Source organism: Centroberyx affinis, unplaced genomic scaffold (genome assembly GCF_046629955.1).
Source record: "Centroberyx affinis isolate AG114_WGS23_722 - 3 ecotype Tasmania unplaced genomic scaffold, CSIRO-AGI_Caff_v1 ptg001676l_1, whole genome shotgun sequence".
NCBI classification, from domain to species: Eukaryota; Metazoa; Chordata; class Actinopteri; order Beryciformes; family Berycidae; genus Centroberyx; species Centroberyx affinis.
In genome coordinates this window covers 152664-174851 of record NW_027280096.1, presented here as the reverse complement: position 1 = coordinate 174851, position 22188 = coordinate 152664, and the positions used below count along the sequence as shown (strand labels likewise).

The 22188-nt window shown below is 36.2% G+C and overlaps 1 protein-coding gene and 1 long non-coding RNA gene across 2 annotated transcripts in view; both read right to left on the bottom strand.

Annotated features, from left to right (window-relative positions):
- The window catches only part of LOC139651502 (uncharacterized), a 51951-nt gene that overhangs the window by 2701 nt on the left and 27062 nt on the right, over positions 1–22188 (bottom strand). Inside the window, exons 27-60 of the mRNA XM_071528436.1 lie at positions 12064–12234; positions 11898–11942; positions 11623–11775; positions 11338–11502; positions 11192–11227; positions 10573–10650; positions 10388–10450; positions 9970–10041; positions 9746–9817; positions 9566–9619; positions 9390–9458; positions 8854–8925; positions 8652–8720; positions 8305–8358; positions 7785–7856; positions 7629–7682; positions 7464–7526; positions 7214–7285; positions 6889–6942; positions 6714–6773; positions 6446–6508; positions 6107–6175; positions 5945–6016; positions 5815–5883; positions 5483–5536; positions 4081–4437; positions 2656–2762; positions 2494–2552; positions 2263–2402; positions 1964–2179; positions 1475–1684; positions 1246–1398; positions 961–1139; positions 9–179 (exon numbers count right to left, since the gene is read on the bottom strand). Of these exons, the coding sequence (XP_071384537.1) occupies positions 9–179; positions 961–1139; positions 1246–1398; positions 1475–1684; positions 1964–2179; positions 2263–2402; positions 2494–2552; positions 2656–2762; positions 4081–4437; positions 5483–5536; positions 5815–5883; positions 5945–6016; positions 6107–6175; positions 6446–6508; positions 6714–6773; positions 6889–6942; positions 7214–7285; positions 7464–7526; positions 7629–7682; positions 7785–7856; positions 8305–8358; positions 8652–8720; positions 8854–8925; positions 9390–9458; positions 9566–9619; positions 9746–9817; positions 9970–10041; positions 10388–10450; positions 10573–10650; positions 11192–11227; positions 11338–11502; positions 11623–11775; positions 11898–11942; positions 12064–12234 (3467 nt within the window). The remainder of the gene's footprint in view (positions 1–8; positions 180–960; positions 1140–1245; positions 1399–1474; positions 1685–1963; positions 2180–2262; positions 2403–2493; positions 2553–2655; positions 2763–4080; positions 4438–5482; positions 5537–5814; positions 5884–5944; positions 6017–6106; positions 6176–6445; positions 6509–6713; positions 6774–6888; positions 6943–7213; positions 7286–7463; positions 7527–7628; positions 7683–7784; positions 7857–8304; positions 8359–8651; positions 8721–8853; positions 8926–9389; positions 9459–9565; positions 9620–9745; positions 9818–9969; positions 10042–10387; positions 10451–10572; positions 10651–11191; positions 11228–11337; positions 11503–11622; positions 11776–11897; positions 11943–12063; positions 12235–22188) is intronic.
- On the bottom strand, positions 20229–22046 carry LOC139651501 (uncharacterized). Its single transcript, XR_011695721.1, has 3 exons — positions 21995–22046; positions 21524–21595; positions 20229–20307 (listed from the first exon to the last, which is right to left on the bottom strand). It is a non-coding gene; the product is annotated as an uncharacterized lncRNA (long non-coding RNA).

The following is a 22188-nucleotide window of genomic DNA, read 5'->3' as shown; positions in this document are numbered from 1 at the left end:
CAACCTACTTGCATGACAGGCTCGTTGATAACATTGGAAACATTTGCAATGACGTCCAGGATGTCAACAATAGCAGATATGGTCGCAGTTGAACTTGTAATTTCCGTTTGCAATTCTTCGTTTTGAACCACATCACTTAGATTTCTGGCGAATTCTGGAACTGCCGGCGCCTCCAAAGTCTACAAGAATTAAACGTTTTAACAACATAGCAACTCATGACACAATATTTTGTTAGTATAAAATTGCAAACAATTCATGATAGATGCAGAGGATTTCCAAATGATATAAAATAGATAACCAGGTATACACAGAAGGTATTATATCTTCTGACCACAAGGAACACACCTATTACAAATTTAACATTTAAAGGGGAATACCGATCACTTTGAATATTAATACATTATTGCTATGGTCTATGAGCCCAATCAATATTTCTGAATGTGCATGACTCTCTGCCAAATTAAAATAGCACACATTACACCCGGACAAGACACATACATTTATAGAACAGGACACAGTAGCCACCCAATGGTACAAGACACCAAATTACACAAGACAGGACACAAAATAATCTAACCCCTACTGACTGATTTCACTGATTTGTTTTTGATGTTTGTTTTGATTTAAAACTGCAGGTTCAGTTCTTTGCTTTCAATGCTTTCTATTTTCTGGCTTTGGGATAAAACTGTTCATGTTCACAAAAAGGACTGGACTGTCCCATAGGTACATATATACATAAAATTAATTTGAGTTTCCCCTTTGAGCGGTATTCCCCTTTTTTTTTAAATGGTGTAGCATCTTGAGCCTGTATAAGAACTCTGTATTTTGCATGATGAGTGACTTTTTGTTCACTACATAAAACTATATCTGGTGTGATCAAGTGATGTTTGCCTATTTGGTATATGTTGTGGTGATTTGTTATGGGTTTGTGATGATTTGTCATGTTAGTGGTTCCCCTACCTCCGATTCCGTCAGAAAGTCTTTGATTTTTGTCACAATACAAGTGTCCTCCAGGAGTCTCCATTCTCCATTTGCCTCACAGACAGCAGACTTGCTCCCAACCTGACCGGCACCGCATCCTATTTTTGATATATCATTCTCTCGTCCTTCCCCATATTGAGAATCATTACATGTACTATCTGAAATGTAAAATATGCATTTAGTTTTAGGCAAAAGAATAATATTAATGCACTTTTTGGAACTGGCTTTCGAATAGTAATGTAATATTTGAAATGTTTTTCTTACTTTTTTTGAAAATGGTCATTGTTGTTTTGCTTTGATAACCTGAGGGGTTTACAACCTCACATGTGAACTGTTTTTTTTCTTCTGCTCCACTGCAGCTTTCCAGTTTATAAACATACTCGATGCAGCGGTCATTTTTTTGAGCATCCACCACATCTGTGAACATTTGAACATGTGAACAACAGTGTTACTGATTAAATAAACTGTAGGAAACAGCATCCGTCATACTCACCTGAAGTTAAAACATTTGAGTCTTGAAACCACCGGACTTCATACTCTGACTGCACACAACACTTAAGACGCTGTGTTTTTCCTTCCATGCATTGGACGTTGACTTCATTCTGTACTCGCACGATGGGAGCTGGTTTAATGGCCTCTCCTTTTAAGACTCCTCTTTGGAGGAAATGTATCACTCTACCCTTCAGAGAACATTCGTACTGCCCTGAGATGAAATTAAACCAGTATTAACAGTCGCATTTGTATACACTGCAAAATACAACTTAAGGTGTATGGTGGGCTGGGTAACTAATAGTCATTACATGGTGCTGCAGTTTCTATTTAGGTTACAACTCATTGAGAATTCTATATGTTCCAGGGGCAGTTTTTATTTCTATACTGTAGTATTGGGTAATTACTGTATTATTCAAATTGTGTTTTGTCTAGATAACATGGATAGTGATTTCTTATTAGTATTAATCAAACTCAGCTAGCTGTCACTTACCACTGTCGGCAGCAATAGTGTTGTTAATTGTAAGGTTGGCGCTGTTGCTATAAGTAGCTATTTTAAACCTTCCATTGTCTTTAATGTCCCTCTCTTTGAATTTCCAGTCAGAACCAGAAATCTCCCCCATGTTGATGTTTTCAGGAGGAGGGCCGCAGATCAGAGTTATGGCTTGACCAGTATAAGTGAGTACTGGAAAGCTGATTGGGATCTCACCTTTGGAGAAAGTGAAAAAGATCAGTTGAGATTTGGCTCATTTAAACAGAAAATAATGTTAAGCACTAGATTTTTGGACTTACTGGTGTGAAAAGCAGCAACTGAGCCAATAACAGGGGCAATAGGCGCTACTGCTGCTGGCAATCCTTCATTTGCTTTAGCCATTTCGTCATTATCAAAAGATGTTGTCTCCACAACATAGTCTGTAATTGTACTTCCTTGTCTGTTTGTGAGAACAAACAAAAGCAGTTAAGAAAATAAATGCGTAAAACAATCTGCCTCCAAATTCTTGTTAACGGCAGAAGATACTGTACCTGAAACTTGTTACAAAAACCCTAACAAACCCTGTGATTCCTTTATACTGTTCCTGGAACTGTGAGAGAAAGATTGATGAAATTGTAAGACTGATGATGGGAACAACATGAACATCTGAAAATAAAAGTTAGAATTAATTATGGTGTCAACAATGCACTTACCACTGCTTCAAGCTGTGTTTTGAACTGCTGGTATTCAGAACTTGTCGGATCATTGAATTGCACTAAGTATTCCCTGTCTAATCTGATTGACAGTTCCACAGTAAATCCTGATTAAAAAAAAAGCAAAATTAGAAAGCAATGGTTACGTTTTTCTGTTTTCTATGCAATTTTCATCATCCAATCATGCTAAGAACCAGCAGGTCTGGATGCCCCTGTGTCAGATTTTTCTTGCCCTGTCATCTGTTGAGCAAGGCTGGGCATTGTGATTGAAATTCTGCAAAGTCAATGCAATCCAATGACAATGCATGTGCGCAGTGTAAAGAAATGAAGATGAGTAACAGGAAAAAGTAAGGCAGACAGATTTAAGCCAAAGCAACCACAAGACAAGTAAAAGTGTGGAGATGATGTCTCGAACAATGAGATCTTAATGAACAGATCGCAAAAATCTAATTGAATCAACTTGTGTAACTAGAGTCAAAGTTGCACAACAGCTGGACTTCAAGGGGAAGGCTTTTTAGAAGCCTGTTCTATTCATCATGAATCAAGCCCTCCGGATATTCAACAGGGCTTCACACTGGAGTTTTTGTTTCCAAAAATAGGCACAAACCTCCTGTTAGCATTTGTTAGCATTGTTTGTGCAAGTCAATGGGGTATGAAAACGTTATCATCATTTGAAACAATTATCTTACTACAGTTTTAGAATGGCTACTGGCTGATGGAATTTAGTTAGGCCACTATTACAGCATGCACTTGTGATGGTGATATATGATGTATAGTACCTAATTTAACAAAACGTACCCTAGAGTGGTAGCTGTTGTAGAAATTCCTCTTTATTTATCCTGCATCTATTCTGCATTAAAACTGCAGGTAATTCATCCTTAACAACTTGGTCCAATCAGCAACAAGATTCATCATCACACCAAGTTTCATTAAAATTGGACTGATGGTGTAGCAGTTATGGCCTTTCAAAGTTTGAATCTTTTGCCTTTACTTATAGCGTCCCTATCAGTCCGAGTCATTTTTTAAACACCAGAATACAGTGCCAAAATGCATCATCTCTCCAAGTTTCATCAAAATTGTCATTTGAGTTAAAAATTCTGACCTTTAATTTTAATGCAAACTTCAGGCCAATCATTGTAATTGTAAGGATTTCTCTACGTGTCTAGCAGGTTTTATGTGAATCCTACATGCAGTGTAGGAGTTAGGACCTTTATAGCATTATAGCACCTGCACTAGGCCAATCAGTGTAATTTCTTAAACACTAGAAAACAGCGCAAGAGGCATCATCCTTCCAAGTTTTGCCAAAATCGAAGGATATCAACTGAGATATCACGTTTGAGCAGATGGACACAACTCGATCCATAGCTCCCTCCCACCCCCCCAAGTTCATCTTGTGAGGGACAACAAGGACAACAAAAAACATACTTGGCTGTTGAGTCACAGAAGTAGTAAGGGGAGGCTGTGTTGTTTCCCTGGTTGTTGAGGGGGTACTGGTAACTTTTCCACTGGTAGTAGTGGTGGGGAGAGTGGTAGCAGCACTGGTAGTAGTAGTTGCCGCGGCTGTGATCACAGTATTGGAATTGGTGGTTATAGTAGTTGTCTCCTCATTTGCTGTGGTTGTTGGTGTTTCTGTGGATTGGGTCGCATTTGTAGTAGTTGCTGTTGTTGTTAGGTCAGTTGGTGATGGCACTGCTGTAGTTAGTATAGTAGATGCTGATGTTGGTGGTTGAGTTGCTGCTGTTGTGCTCATTGTTCCAGTATGGTTGTTTGTTGTGGACTGAGCTGTTAAGATAAAGACCAAATTCACTTTATTACTTTCTGCCCACAAGGGAAACTGGGTAATTGCAGCAGCAAAGTAAAAGATATAAATAGCGATACAATAGATGAAAAAAAAAATATGAAAATTTAAGTATGTCTTCCTCATGCTTATACTGAGTTGACAAGTTGACTACTATTGACAAGGAAGAATTCTGAGTATGTTGATGATTGACAAATTTACAGATATTTGCAGTTTACAGAAATACAATTTTAAAGTCCAATGCAAGCACAAATACTCAAATGCTGTAGCCTTGGTGTCCAGCCCCTATTAATCGCAGTCTTTAGCTCTTCGAATTTTCATGGCGATTCATAAGGGTCTGGACGCAAGCTACATTTAGCAATTTTGGCAGATCGATGAATTAAAATGAATGAATGAATTAAAACAGGAATAATCAGCATGTTTAAAAGCTCAGAAGTGAATGCCGCCATGACTGATGTTCCTCTGAGCAATACATCCATGGCTCTGAGGTGTTTCCAGATTACGTTAGTCTGCTTTGCTTCTGTGTTTGGTCAAAGATTTTGATAACTGACAACACCAACCAATCAGTTGAGGGGCGAAAATCAGTGAATCAGTCGTGGTTAGATTTGCGTCCAGACCCCTATGAATCGCCATGCAAATTCAAAACGTGCTAAAGACTGCGATTTATGGGGGCTGGACACCAGGCTACATTTGCCATATCGTTGGATATTCACATGATTCATATTTACAGAGCAGATGTGCATCCCTAGCTATTGACTGAAAGTGCATCACTAGCTATTCACATTAACAATGTTGTTACCTTATAATGTAATGTAACCTTATATGTTTTCCTGGCACTCTGTTACAATAGCTATGCCATTTTAATCAGTTGTAAAAAAAAAAAAAATAAGCTGTTAAGTCAGCTATGGAAAGGTTATTTTAAATTTTAATCTACTGTTCTATGAGAATTTACTATGACAGTAACTCAGAATGCAGAATGCAGAATAGTCTATCTTCTGCATTCTGCAATCTATATTTGTTGACACTTACTGGTTACAACACTAGCAGGTGTAGTTGTAGTGTTCTGCACTGTTGTAGTTGGGCCTGCAACAGAATGATAATCTTACATTTATTGGTAGTCTGCTGTCATAAAAACACTCTAAAATCAAGTCAACATGACAGAAACTTAACTCCTGGTACTTAGGGTAAGTATTGTTGGTGTTGTTGAGCTAACTGTAGTGTTTTGTTCAGTCGCAGTAATGGCTGATGAAAATGCAACAGTTTAAAGATAATTACAATTAATTATACAGTAATTTCCTCTAATGTTATTATAAATCAAGTACAGAGAATTTATAGTTTCTCTCAGTTTTGTTGATACTTACTGGTTACAATAGTGGTGGGTGTTGTTGAAATAACTGTTGTGCTCTGGTCTGTTGTATCAATAGTTGTTGAGTCAAGTCAAATCAAGTCAACATGAAACATAAGCTTCACTCCAAGTTTGTTTGCACTTACCAGTTACTAAAGTTGTTGCTTTTGTTGAAAAAACTGTAGTGTTCTGGTTGCTACTAGTAACTGTTGTTGAGTCTGCAATAAAAGAGTAATAATGAGACAATTTGTCTAATTGTAATTTTCTCTAAGATAAAGAATAACACCATCTACAAAGTTCACACTTACTGGTTACAGCTGTAGTTGGTGGCACTGAGACAGTTGTAGTGTTCTGATTATTTATAGTTGTTGTTGAGCCTAGGGAAATAATATTACATGGATTTGTTTAAAAGTGTAATGATTCAAATAAATTATAATTCAAATAAATAAATATATAATTTTTTTTAAAAGTTACTGGTTACTATGGTTGTTGGTGATGTTGAGATAATGGTAGTGTTGTGTTGTGTTGTTCCAATAGCTGCTGAAGATGTGATGTATGTGTGATGTATTTTTACAATTCAAATTTACTCAAAGAAAAGTAATACATTCCATCAACATGATTCGTAGCTTCACCCATATTGCACTTACTGGTAATTGTTGTCATGGGTTGTGTTGTTGTGTTCTGCGCTGTTGTTGCAATAATTGTTGAGTCTGTAAGATGATGATATTTATTTTTACATTTAATTCTAATTTCCAGTAACAAAAAAAGGCCAATATTAAAAATCACTTGTTGAGATAATTGTAGTGCTCTGCACTGCTCCAGCAATAGTTCCAATAAAAAATGAAAAAGTAAATTACTTCCTGTTGAAATAAGTTAAAATGATTTATGCTTTAGTTTGTGTTTGTTGGCACTTACTGGTTACAACAGTTGTGAGTGTTGTGAATGCAGTGGTGTTCTGCACTGTTGTAGCAATGGCTGTGGAGATTAAAAGACAATTTTACAATTAGCTGTAATAAAAATGTACAGATTAAATCAAGATGTGATGATTTGCTGCACAGTTTCATGCATGCATACATATTTTTACGCTTACTTGTGGTTGGGATAGCTGTAGTGTTCGGTGCTGTTGTAGTAAAAGTTGTTGAGTCTGGTATAGAGAGATAGAATTTTTTAATTAATTATAATTTGCTATGAGAAGTGGAACAATTCAAGTCAAGACAGGGCTAACATTTCACCCCCTATTTGTTTATACTTACTGGTTATAATAATTGGTGATGAGTCTACAAAAGTAGTTTTACAATTGTTTGTAATTGGACTTAAAGCAAAATTATTTGTGATGAGATTTTTTACTGTAAAGTTTCAAACATATGTTTTTATTGTACAAGTTTGACCCATGCCCTTATCTTTAAACTACTTACTGGTTACAACAGCTGCTGGTGGTGTTGTGGTTGTTGTAGTGTTCAGATCTGTTGTAGCAACAGGTGTTGAGTCTAAAAAGATTATTTTATAATTATTTATCTGTTATAATGAAAAGTAAAATTATTGAAGCCAGCATCATATGTAAAATGTTTAAATATATTTTTAGTGTACAAGTTTTACACATACCCTTAATTTTAAACATTTATTAGTTTATGTCTTATGTTTTAGTTTGTGTTTGTTGGCACTTACTGGTTACAGTAGATGTGAGTGTTGTGAGTGCAGTAGTGTTCTGCACTGTTGTAGCTGTGAAGTCTGAGATAGGAAAACATTGCAATTAATTAAAAATGTAGAACAATTGAAGATGTGATTATTTGCTGCACAGTTTCAAGCATGCATACATATTTTTACTCTTACTTGTGGCTGGGATCGCTGTAGTGTTTGGTGCCGCTGTAGTCAAAGTCGTTGAGTCTGGTGTAGAGAGGTAATTTTGAAATTAATTTGCTACCAGGAGTGGATCAATTCAAGACAAGATAGGGCTAACATTTTCATCCCCTATTTGTTTACACTTACTGGTTACTATAGTTGTTGGGCTAGTAAGAGCAGCTGTGGTATTCACCACTGTTGTAGCAGTAGTTGTTGAGTCTGCAGCAGAAATATAATTTTGCAATTTTAACTTACTGAAACAAATAATATTAATTCAGTCAGTGAGATGAATTGAGGTTGGGACACATTGGAAGACTCACAATCATAACAGATTGATTAGAGGCAAAGCACAATCACACCGGTTGTGCAAATGCTAAACTAATGGATTAGTTAGTTTATGAGATTTACAAATTAGATTTTTACAATGAAATTGAACTTTTGAGTGTCTATTTTTATATATCTGTACATATATCTGTATGTTTGACCAGCCACAATATTTCCTCCAAGATTTAACCTTGCCCACTTTAGGACTTGATCCAAGTAAATGCAAATGAATTGCAGAGTATTTATTAGTGTGAAGGATTGGTGGGACAGCTTAATCGAACCAATAACAAGGGCAGCAGTCTTCTAATGTGTGCCAGCTTCACAAGGTTTACCTGAAACTTACCAATCACAAAGACTGTTGTACTGTTCTGTTCTGTTGTAGCAATAGATGTCGAGTCTGTAATAGGAGAATAATTTTACATGTAAATGTAACTGACAAAAATGTCTAGTAAGTTACATCTGCATAACTGATGATCGATAATGCTATAGTCAAGACATAACTATTCTGTAAGCAAAGGTCGCAAAATATGACTGATATAAGTTCAATAGCAAACCATAATGTCTTACTTTCACGCCAGCCATCATTTTGTAAGAACAGTAGTCAATTATTACATTTAAATAGTGGATAACTAATTTTGGAATTAAATTTGTCAAATGAATAAATTATGTTTAATGTTTCTTGATACTTACTGGTTACTACAGTTGTTGGTGCTGTTGGGACAGTTGTAGTGTTCTGATCTGTTGTAGCCATAGTTGCGTCTAAAAAGATAATTTTACAATAATTTGTAATTTGACTTAATTACAAGTAAAACCAAGATCATTTACTGTAAAGTTTTAAACGTATCATTTTACTATAATGGTTTTACCAATACCCTTATTTTTGACCACTTACTGGTTACTAAAGTCGTTGGTATTGTTGGGACAGCTGTAGTGCTCAGATCTGTTGTAGCATTAGGTGTTGAGCCTAAAAAGATAAATTCACAGTTATGTTGTAATAAGACTTAAAGAAAGTAGTATTATTAAGTGACAATTTGTTACTGTAAATTTTCAAACAGGTCTTTTAACCAGACAAGTTTTACCCCTTCCTTTATTTCTAAACACTTTCTGGTTATAATAAGGAAGATCATGGTGTTGAGGCTACAAATGTCAATTTACAATTGTTTGTAAAGTAAAGTAAAGTAAAGTAAAATCATTCAAGTGAACAGGTTTTACTTTGAAATGTCAATCAAATATTTTTAATGTACAAGCTTGATCCATGCCCTTATCTTTAAACTGCTTAATGGTTACAATAGTTGCTGGTGTTGTTGTGGGTGTTGTAGTGTTCAGATCTGTTGTAGCAACAGGTGTTGAGTCTAGAAAGACAATTTTATAATTATTTTTTAAACATTAGGTCATGTTTTATGCTTTAGTTTGTTTGATGGCACTTACTGGTTTCGACAGTTGTGAGTGTTGTCAGTGCAGTGGTGTTCTGCATTGTTGTAGCAATGGCTGTGAAGTCTGAGACATAAAGACAATTTTACACTTGGTTGTAAAAAAACAGAATAATTCAACATGTGATGATTTGCTGCACAGTTTCAAGCATGCATACATATTTTTACTCTTACTTGTGGTTGGGATAGCTGTGGTGTTTGGTGATGTTGTAGTCAAAGTTGTTGAGTCTGGTATAGAGAGGTAATTTGGAAATTGATTATAATTTGCTGCTATGAAAATAGCAGCAAAAAGCGAAAATTGAATAATTCAACACAAAGATGAATAAAAAATATCTAATGTTTCTTGACACCTACTGGTTACTGTAGTTGTTGCTGGTGTTTGGACAGTTGTAGTGTTCTGATCTGTTGTTGCGATAGATGTTGAATCTAGAAAAATATTACAATTATTTGTAATTTGTAATTCAATGAAAAGTCACAAAGATGAATAGAAAATATCTAATGTTTCTTGACACCTACTGGTTACTGTATGAAAAGTCACAAAGATGAATCAAAAATATCTAATGTTTCTTGACACCTACTGGTTACTGTAGTTATTGCTGGTGTTTGGACAGTTGTAGTGTTCTGATCTGTTGTTGCGATAGATGTTGAATCTAGAAAAATATTACAATTATTTGTAATTTGTAATTCAATGAAAAGTCAATTAATGCAAGTCAAGATTTTGTACTTTATATTTTTACACTCTTTTTACGCAGCATGCAGTGCAGTTTGCATCAGGGAACTTCTGATCATACCACACGCCTCCTTCTGTAATTTGGCTAAAATCCTTCCAGAGTGATGAGTACAATAACAGAGGCGCACAACTGATAATTTATTTGTTACACTGCAGTTCAAACTCCATCAAAATGGGGTTTAAGACAGTGCCTGAAAGTCTCTTCAGTTCTCTGGTTTACCCTACGTATGTATAAAGTAAATAAAATAGTTTCAATGGACACTTACTGGTTACTAAAGTTGTTGGGATAGTTGTAATGTTTTCTTGTGTTGTAGGAGCAGTTGTTGAGTCTGCAAATGAAAGATTTACAAAAAACTTACAATTATTGTAATTTACTTGATATATATTACAAAGTGCATTCCAATTCAAATAGACACAAAGCACAGACTCAGATATTATTGTTGATACTTACTGGTTACTACAGTAGGAGGTGTTGTTAGGACTGCTGTGGTGTTCTGCACTGTTATTGCAATAGTTGTGGTGTCTGTGATATAAAAAGAAGAGGCGATTAAAAAGTCAGTATCAAAAAAACTAGTTGGTGTGTTCTGGAACATAACACCGAGAAAAACTGCACAATTCGTGTAACTGTCGTAAACTGTCAGCTCAATGAATGACTTTGTAGAGGAAAAAACTTTCTCAAGTCCAATAAATCAAATAAGGAAAAAGTCAGTAGTGGGGCAAATAGCTTTTCAACAGACACAGTTGTGGAATTACTGTGGAAAAAAACCCTATTGTATAGTATCCAGTGTAGTAATTCAGTGTAGTCCATAATAAATACTACACTTTAAGAATTCTGCCCCTAATGTGTTTTGTGTATGGTAGCCCTCTGCAATTATTGAAAATGGTGTTTTCAGTTTATTGTTATAGGTTTATTGTTGGTTTGACAGGGGAGACACTTATAAGAACCATAATAAACTTGTGTAGTTTAGCAGACTAGTTTTGAGCTCACGCTGCCATTTTAAGGTGAGTCCACTGTATAATAACACTACACAGATACATACAGCCCTTGAAAAAATAATGACATTTCATACCAGTTTGGGGAGTTGTTGATGGGCAAATCAAAAGATCTGTTTTAAAACAAGAGAGGTTAGATTAATTTATGAAAACATATATGAACCTATCTCAAATGCAGCTGGGGCAATAAAAAAGTAATTCAAATTAAGGTTTCAGCTCTTACTAGAGAATGGCTGGCAAAATTGTCCATCTGGAGGAATGGCATTGATGCATCCACACGTGCTATCAATGGTGTCATCACATTTGCCAAAAGTGGTGCACAAATCACAAGGCCAACTATACTGCTCCTCACATCTGCACTGGGATGTTGTGCCATTTTGGTTACAAACTAGAGGATAGGAGGAATGAAAACACAAACACAAAAATTGCCAAAGAGATAGCTGAAATTATTTGAAAAAAGTTCATAATGGTATGATAATGAATTTTGTGTATATGTTACTGTTCTTACCTGTGGAAATGTTGACATCAGAGATTTGTATAGCATTGTTGATGCTGATGGGGAAACTGGTGTTTCTCAGAAGGGTCCTCAGTCGATCTATTACTGTAACATCTGTGGTGTTCAGCTCAATAGAAACCAGGTATTCATAAACAACTGGAGGAGCTGGAGAGAGAGAAATCAAAGGGAAGATGGGGAAAATATACTCTACCTGTATCACTTCAAATCTGTACCATGGTTATCATTTAATGCTCTTCACTGATTAAATTCTGTCCTCTCAGTCTTACTTGTTGGTGGTGGAGACACTGTTGTTAGAGGACAAGCTGTAAAGTCTGTTGGGAGGAAGAGAGAGAGCAGTGGATGGTAAATAAAAAACAAATGTAGACACTGACTCTTCTAAGATGACGACCACTGTCTTCTTATAGGCTAAATAATTAGTTCAAAACTGCTTACTGTGTTGATCAACAGACTGGCAATACTGTCCATCAGGAGGAATAGCATTGATGCATCCACACGTGTCATCAGTGATGTTGTCACAGGATCCATACAGGAAACACTGGTCACATGACCAACGATACTGGTCCTCACATCTGCACTGGAAACCAGCACTGCTTGGAGTGCAAACTGGGGACAAATACAGACAATATGAGCCTAATTTAGAAGGAAATATAAAAACCACTTTCGAAGAAAAGCATTCTGTTTATATACAATGAAAAACATTTCAGCTGAAAATTATATATGGTGCCCAGCCTTGAAAAACGTTAAGCATGTATTTTTGCAATTTTTTGAAGTTGAAAACAAGTGGATTCATTGATAATCAAGATGCATTAAAATTAAATTGAGTTTAATAAGATGAACAGAACTAACTTTACATACACAAATTGAAAGCAGATGATATGAGCTATAAATGTTTTTAAAACAAGGACCAAAAATGAAATACGACTGTAACTTCAAATATATCACCCCTGAGGATTTTATGATGCATTGTACATTTCATATATCTGAAAAATGATTGACAGTTAAACCAAAAATGGACAAAGCCATAATTCCTACTTGTAGAAATGTTGACATCAGAGATTTGTATGGTATTGTTGATGCTGATGGGGAAACTGGTGTTTCTCAGAACGGTCCTCAGATGATCTATTACTGTAACATCTGTGGTGTTCAGCTCAATAGAAACCAGGTATTCATAAACAACTGGAGGAGCTGGAGAGAGAGAGAAATCAAAGGGAAGATGGTACCATGGTACCATGGTAACAATAAATGTAATTGATCCCATCGAACCATTTAAAAGTCAATATTCTTACAGGCCATGTTATTAATGAATAAATAACATTTAACATTTCTTGACACCTACTGGTTACTGTAGTTGTTGTTGGTGTTTGGACAGTTGTAGTGTTCTGATCTGTTGTTGTGATAGGTGTTGAGTCTGGAAAGATATTACAATTATTTGTCATTTGATTCAATGAAAAGTCAAATAGTGCAAGTCAAGATTTTGTACTGTATATTTTTACACATTTTTACAGTGCAAGTACTGTATATTTATAATGCAATCAAACTATGCCTTTTATGCCGTTTTTGGATGCTGTGCTTAATTTTTGAGTGCCACTTGTATAGGACGCAATTAACAGGCTCAGCACGCAGTGCAGTTTGTATCAGGGAACTTCTGATCATACTACACACCTCCTTCTGTAATTTGGCATTGGCTAAAATCCTTCCAGAGTGATAAGTACAACAACAAAGGAGCACGGCTGATATTTTATTTGTTACACTGCAATTCAAACTTCATCAAAATGGGGTTTAAGACAGTTTCACTGGACACTTACTAGTTACTATAGTTGTTGGGATAGTTGTAATATTTTCTTGTGTTACAGGAGCAGCTGTTGAGTCTGCAAATGAAAGATTTATAAAAAAAATACTGTAATTTACTTGAAATACATTCCAAAGTACATTACAATTCAAATTGACATGAAGCACAGATGTTATTGTTGATACTTACTGGTTACTGCAGTAGGGAGTGTTGTTAGGACTGCTGTAGTGTTCTGCACTGTTATTGCAATAGTTGTGGTGTCTGTGACTTATAAAGAAGAGGTGATTATAAAGTCAGTATCAAAAAACTTGGTGTGTGCTGGAACATGACACTGAGAAAAACTGCACAAATCATATTACTGTCTTATACTGTCAGGCCACATATCAGAACCTCAATGAATGACTTTGAGAGGAAACAAAGTCTCAAATCCAATTAATCAAACAAGGACAAAGCCAGTAGTGGGGCAACAGTGTTTCAACAGGCACAGTTGTGGAATTACTGTGTAAAAACCCCTATTGTGTAGTATTCAGGAATTCAGTGTAGTTCCCTCCGCCAAGAAGGTTATGTTTTCGGTGCCGTTTGTTTGTTTGTTTGTTTGTTTGTTTGTTTGTTTGTCTGTTAGCAGGATTACAGAAAAACTACTGGCCCGATTTTAATGAAACTTTGTGGAAGGGTGTAGCATGGGCCAAGGAAGAACCCATTACATTTTGGAACGGATCCGGATCCGACTCACGAACAAGCAATAATAGCATGAACCTTGGCGGAGGTCTGCGCTCTCCGAGTGCCCTTCTAGTTCATAATAAATACTTCACATGGAGAATTGTGCCCCTAATGTGTTTTGTGTGGAAGCCCTCTAAAAGCTTTATGAAAACGATTGTGTTTTCAGGTTACTGTTAAAGGTTTATTGTTGGTTTGACAAAGGAGACACTTATAAGAACCATAATAAACTTGTGTAGCTTAGCAGACTGGTTTTGAGCTCACACTGGTGAGTCCACTGTATAATAATACTATACAGATATATACAACCCCTGAAAATATGATGACATTTCATACCAGTTTGGGGAGTTGTTGATGGGCAAATCAAAAGACCTGTTTTAAAACAAGAGGTTAGATTAATATCTGAAAACATATATGAACCTATCTCAAATGCAGCTGGGGCAATAAAGTAATTCACATAAAGGTTTCAGCTCTTACTAGAGAATGGCTGGCAAAATTGTCCATCTGGAGGAATGGCATTGATGCATCCACATGTACTATCAATGGTGTCATCACATTTGCCAAAAGTGGTGCACAAATCACAAGGCCAACTATACTGCTCCTCACATCTGCAATGGGATGTTGTGCCATTTTGGTTACAAACTAGAGGATAGTGGGAATGAAAAGACAAACACAAAAATTGCCAAAGAGATAGCTGAAATTATTTGAAAAAAGTTCATAATGTATGATAATGAATTTTGTGTATATGTTACTGTTCTTACCTGTGGAAATGTTGACATCAGAGATTTGTATAGCATTGTTGATGCTGATGGGGAAACTGGTGTTTCTCAGAAGGGTCCTCAGTCGATCTATTACTGTAACATCTGTGGTGTTCAGCTCAATAGAAACCAGGTATTCATAAACAACTGGAGGAGCTGGAGAGAGAGAAATCAAAGGGAAGATGGGAAAAAATCAACTCTAGTTGTATCACTTAAAATCTGTACCATGGTTATAATTGAATGCTCTTCACTGATTAGATTCTGTCCTCTCAGTCTTACTTGTTGGTGGTGGAGACACTGTTGTTAGAGGACAAGCTGTGAAGTCTGTTGGGAGGAAGAGAGAGAGCAGTGGATGGTAAATAAGAACAAATGTAGACACTGACACTTCTAAGATGACTACAACTGTCTTCTTTTGGCCACATAATTAGTTCAACACTGCTTACTGTGTTGATCAACAGACTGGCAATACTGTCCATCAGGAGGAATGGCATTGATGCATCCACACGTGTCATCAGTGATGTTGTCACAGGATCCATGCAGGAAACACTGGTCACATGACCAACGATACTGGTCCTCACATCTGCACTGGAAACCAGCACTGCTTGGAGTGCAAACTGGGGACAAATATAGGCAATATCAATCTAATTGATGAGGACATATAACAAATTCCTAAATAGGAACGTAATTTCTTTCTATACAGTGAAAAACATCACAGCTCAAAATAACATATGGTGCCTTGGCTTAAAAAACTTTAACCACAGATTTGGGTGGGGTTTAGTTACTCTTTAACTATGCACTTTGGAATCTTTTAAAGTTCAAAACAAGTGTATTAATTGATGATTTGAGATCCTTTAACTGATTTCAATAACAAGAACATGAACATAACTAACTTTGCGTAAACAAACTGAAAGCAGATGATACAACTTATACACATTTTTATACTCAAGGTCCAAAATGGAAACAACACTGCAACTTCAAATATATCATACCTGATGATTTTATGATGCATTGTACATTTCATATATCTGAAAAATTATTGATACAGTGAAACCAGTATGGACAACGCCATAATTCCTACTTGTAGAAATGTTGACATCAGAGATTTGTATGGTATTGTTGATGCTGATGGGGAAACTGGTGTTTCTCAGAACGGTCCTCAGATGATCAATTACTGTAACATCTGTGGTGTTCAGCTCAATAGAAACCAGGTATTCATAAATAACTGGAGGAGCTGGAGAGAGAGAGAGAAGTCAAACACAAGATGGTACCATGGTAAAAAATAAATTAATTGATCCCATCGAACCGTTTACAAGTCAATATTCTTACAGGCCATGTTATTAATGAATAAATAACATTTAATGTTTCTTGACACCTACTGGTTACTGTAGTTGTTGTTGGTGTTTGGACAGTTGTAGTGTTCTGATCTGTTGTTGCGATAGGTGTTGAGTCTGGAAAGATATTACAATTATTTGTCATTTGATTCAATGAAAAGTCAAATAGTGCAAGTCAAGATTTTGTACTGTATATTTTTACACATTTTTACAGTGCAAGTACTGTATATTTATAATGCAATCAAACTATGCCTTTCATATGCCGTTTTTGGATGCTGTGCTTAATTTTTGAGTGCCACTTGTATAGGAGGCAATTAACAGGCTCAGCACGCAGTGCAGTTTGTATCAGGGAACTTCTGATCATACTACACACCTCCTTCTGTAATTTGGCATTGGCTAAAATCCTTCCAGAGTGATAAGTACAACAACAAAGGAGCACGGCTGATATTTTATTTGTTACACTGCAATTCAAACTCCATCAAAATGGGGTTTAAGACTGTTTCACTGGACACTTACTGGTTACTATAGTTGCTGGGATAGTTGTAATGTTTTCTTGTGTTATAGGAGCAGTTGTAGAGTCTGCAAATTTAAGATTTACAAAAATTATAACTCCTGTAATTTACTTGAAATACATTCCAAAGTACATTACAATTCAAATTGACATGAAGCACAGATGTTATTGTTGATACTTACTGGTTACTACAGTAGGGAGTGTTGTTAGGACTGCTGTAGTGTTCTGCACTGTTATTGCAATAGTTGTGGTGTCTGTGACTTATAAAGAAGAGGTGATTATAAAGTCAGTATCAAAAAAACTAGTTGGTGTGTGCTGGAACATGACACCAAGAAAAATTGCACAACTCGTATTACTGTCTTATACTGTCAGGCCACATATCAGAAGCTCAATGAATCAGCTTGAGAGGAAAAACATTTCTCAAGTCCAATTGATCAAATAAGGAAAAAGCCAGTAGTGGGGCAACAGCGTTTCAACAGGGGGCACAGTTGTGGAATTACTGTTGAAAAAACCCTATTGTGTAGTATTCAGGAATTCAGTTTAGTTCATAATAAATACTTTGTGTATGGTAGCCCTCTGCAATTTTTGAAAACGATGGTGTTTTCAGGTTACTGTTTTAGGTTTATTGTTGGTTTGACACAGGAGACACTTATAAGAACCATAATAAACTTATGTAGCTTAGCAGACTGGTTTTGAGCTCACACTGGTGAGTCCACTGTATAATAATACTATACAGATATAAACAACCCCTGAAAATATAATGACATTTCGTACCAGTTTGCGGAGTTGTTGTTGGGCAAATCAAAAGACCTGTTTTAAAACAAGAGAGGTTAGATTAATTTATGAAAACATATATGAACCTCAATCACAAATGCAGCTGGGAATATGAAGTATTTCAAATAAAGATTTCAGCTCTTACTAGAGAATGGCTGGCAAAATTGTCCATCTGGAGGAATGGCATTGATGCATCCACACGTGCTATCAATGGTGTCATCACATTTGCCAAAAGTGATGCACAAATCACAAGGCCAACTATACTGCTCCTCACATCTGCACTGAGATGTTGTGCCATTTTGGTTACAAACTAGAGGATAGGAGGAATGAAAAGACAAAAATTGCCAAAGAAATAGTTGAAATAATTTGAAAATAGTTAATAATGTACGATAATGAATTTTGTGTATACATTACTGTTCTTACCTGTAGAAATGTTGACATCAGAGATTTGTATGGTATTGTTGATGCTGATGGGGAAACTGGTGTTTCTCAGAACGGTCCTCAGATGATCTATTACTGTAACATCTGTGGTGTTCAGCTCAATAGAAATCAGGTATTCATAAATAACTGGAGGAGCTGGAGAGAGAGAGAAATCAAAGGGAAGATGGTACCACGGTAAAAAAATAAATTAATTGATCCCATCGAACCGTTTACAAGTCAATATTCTTACAGGCCATGTTATTAATGAATAAATAACATTTAACATTTCTTGACACCTACTGGTTACTGTAGTTGTTGTTGGTGTTTGGACAGTTGTAGTGTTCTGATCTGTTGTTGTGATAGGTGTTGAGTCTGGAAAGATATTACAATTATTTGTCATTTGATTCAATGTAAAGTCAAATAGTGCAAGTCAAGATTTTGTACTGTATATTTTTACACATTTTTACAGTGCAAGTACTGTATATTTATAATGAAATCAAACTATGCCTTTTATGCCGTTTTTGGATGCTGTGCTTAATTTTTGAGTGCCACTTGTATAGGACGCAATTAACAGGCTCAGCACGCAGTGCAGTTTGTATCAGGGAACTTCTGATCATACTACACACCTCCTTCTGTAATTTGGCATTGGCTAAAATCCTTCCAGAGTGATAAGTACAACAACAAAGGAGCACGGCTGATATTTTATTTGTTACACTGCAATTCAAACTCCATCAAAATGGTGTTTAAGACAGTTTCACTGGACACTTACTAGTTACTATAGTTGTTGGGATAGTTGTAATATTTTCTTGTGTTACAGGAGCAGCTGTTGAGTCTGCAAATGAAAGATTTATAAAAAAAATACTGTAATTTACTTGAAATACATTCCAAAGTACATTCCAATTCAAATTGACATGAAGCACAGATGTTATTGTTGATACTTACTGGTTACTGCAGTAGGGAGTGTTGTTAGGACTGCTGTAGTGTTCTGCACTGTTACTGCAATAGTTGTGGTGTCTGTGACTTACAAAGAAGAGGTGATTATGAAGTCAGTATCAAAAAACTTGGTGTGTGCTGGAACATGACACCAAGAAAAACTGCACAAATCATATTACTGTCTTATACTGTCAGGCCACATATCAGAACCTCAATGAATGACTTTGAGAGGAAACAAAGTCTCAAATCCAATTAATCAAACAAGGACAAAGCCAGTAGTGGGGCAACAGTGTTTCAACAGGCACAGTTGTGGAATTACTGTGTAAAAACCCCTATTGTGTAGTATTCAGGAATTCAGTGTAGTTCCCTCCGCCAAGAAGGTTATGTTTTCGGTGCCGTTTGTTTGTTTGTTTGTTTGTTTGTTTGTCTGCTAGCAGGATTACAGAAAAACTACTGGCCCGATTTTAATGAAACTTTGTGGAAGGGTGTAGCATGGGCCAAGGAAGAACCCATTAAATTTTGGAACGGATCCAGATCCGACTCACGAACAAGCAATAATAGCATGAACCTTGGCGGAGGTCTGCGCTCTCCGAGTGCCCTTCTAGTTCATAATAAATACTTCACATGGAGAATTGTGCCCCTAATGTGTTTTGTGTGGTAGCCCTCTAAAAGCTTTATGAAAACGATTGTGTTTTCAGGTTACTGTTTTAGGTTTATTGTTGGTTTGACAAAGGAGACACTTATAAGAACCATAATAAACTTGTGTAGCTTAGCAGACTGGTTTTGAGCTCACACTGGTGAGTCCACTGTATAATAATACTATACAGATATAAACAACCCCTGAAAATATGATGACATTTCATACCAGTTTGGGGAGTTGTTGATGGGCAAATCAAAAGACCTGTTTTAAAACAAGAGGTTAGATTAATATCTGAAAACATATATGAACCTATCTCAAATGCAGCTGGGGCAATAAAGTAATTCACATAAAGGTTTCAGCTCTTACTAGAGAATGGCTGGCAAAATTGTCCATCTGGAGGAATGGCATTGATGCATCCACACGTGCTATCAATGGTGTCATCACATTTGCCAAAAGTGGTGCACAAATCACAAGGCCAACTATACTGCTCCTCACATCTGCACTGGGATGTTGTGCCATTTTGGTTACAAACTAGAGGATAGTGGGAATGAAAAGACAAACACAAAAATTGCCAAAGAGATAGCTGAAATTATTTGAAAAAAGTTCATAATGTATGATAATGAATTTTGTGTATATGTTACTGTTCTTACCTGTAGAAATGTTGACATCAGAGATTTGTATAGCATTGTTGATGCTGATGGGGAAACTGGTGTTTCTCAGAACAGTCCTCAGTCGATCTATTACTGTAACATCTGTGGTGTTCAGCTCAATAGAAACCAGGTATTCATAAACAACTGGAGGAGCTGGAGAGAGAGAAATCAAAGGGAAGATGGGAAAAAATCAACTCTAGTTGTATCACTTAAAATCTGTACCATGGTTATAATTGAATGCTCTTCACTGATTAGATTCTGTCCTCTCAGTCTTACTTGTTGGTGGTGGAGACACTGTTGTTAGAGGACAAGCTGTGAAGTCTGTTGGGAGGAAGAGAGTGCAGTGGATGGTAAATAAGAACAAATGTAGACACTGACACTTCTAAGATGACTACAACTGTCTTCTTTTGGCCACATAATTAGTTCAACACTGCTTACTGTGTTGATCAACAGACTGGCAATACTGTCCATCAGGAGGAATGGCATTGATGCATCCACACGTGTCATCAGTGATGTTGTCACAGGATCCATGCAGGAAACACTGGTCACATGACCAACGATACTGGTCCTCACATCTGCACTGGAAACCAGCACTGCTTGGAGTGCAAACTGGGGACAAATATAGGCAATATCAATCTAATTGATGAGGACATATAACAAATTCCTAAATAGGAACGTAATTTCTTTCTATACAGTGAAAAACATCACAGCTCAAAATAACATATGGTGCCTTGGCTTAAAAAACTTTAACCACAGATTTGGGTGGGGTTTAGTTACTCTTTAACTATGCACTTTGGAATCTTTTAAAGTTCAAAACAAGTGTATTAATTGATGATTTGAGATCCTTTAACTGATTTCAATAACAAGAACATGAACATAACTAACTTTGCGTAAACAAACTGAAAGCAGATGATACAACTTATACACATTTTTACACTGAAGGTCCAAAATGGAAACAACACTGCAACTTCAAATATATCATACCTGATGATTTTATGATGCATTGTACATTTCATATATCTGAAAAATTATTGATACAGTGAAACCAGTATGGACAAAGTTATAATTCCTACCTGTAGAAATGTTGACATCAGAGATTTGTATGGTATTGTTGATGCTGATGGGGAAACTGGTGTTTCTCAGAACGGTCCTCAGATGATCAATTACTGTAACATCTGTGGTGTTCAGCTCAATAGAAACCAGGTATTCATAAATAACTGGAGGAGCTGGAGAGAGAGAGAAGTCAAACACAAGATGGTACCATGGTAAAAAATAAATTAATTGATCCCATCGAACCGTTTACAAGTCAATATTCTTACAGGCCATGTTATTAATGAATAAATAACATTTAATGTTTCTTGACACCTACTGGTTACTGTAGTTGTTGTTGGTGTTTGGACAGTTGTAGTGTTCTGATCTGTTGTTGCGATAGGTGTTGAGTCTGGAAAGATATTACAATTATTTGTCATTTGATTCAATGAAAAGTCAAATAGTGCAAGTCAAGATTTTGTACTGTATATTTTTACACATTTTTACAGTGCAAGTACTGTATATTTATAATGCAATCAAACTATGCCTTTCATATGCCGTTTTTGGATGCTGTGCTTAATTTTTGAGTGCCACTTGTATAGGAGGCAATTAACAGGCTCAGCACGCAGTGCAGTTTGTATCAGGGAACTTCTGATCATACTACACACCTCCTTCTGTAATTTGGCATTGGCTAAAATCCTTCCAGAGTGATAAGAACAACAACAAAGGAGCACGGCTGATATTTTATTTGTTACACTGCAATTCAAACTCCATCAAAATGGGGTTTAAGATAGTTTCACTGGACACTTACTGGTTACTAAAGTTGTTGGGATAGTTGTAATGTTTTCTTGTGTTATAGGAGCAGCTGTAGAGTCTGCAAATGAAAGATTTACAAAAATTATAACTCCTGTAATTTACTTGAAATACATTCCAAAGTACATTCCAATTCAAATTGACATGAAGCACAGATGTTATTGTTGATACTTACTGGTTACTGTAGTAGGA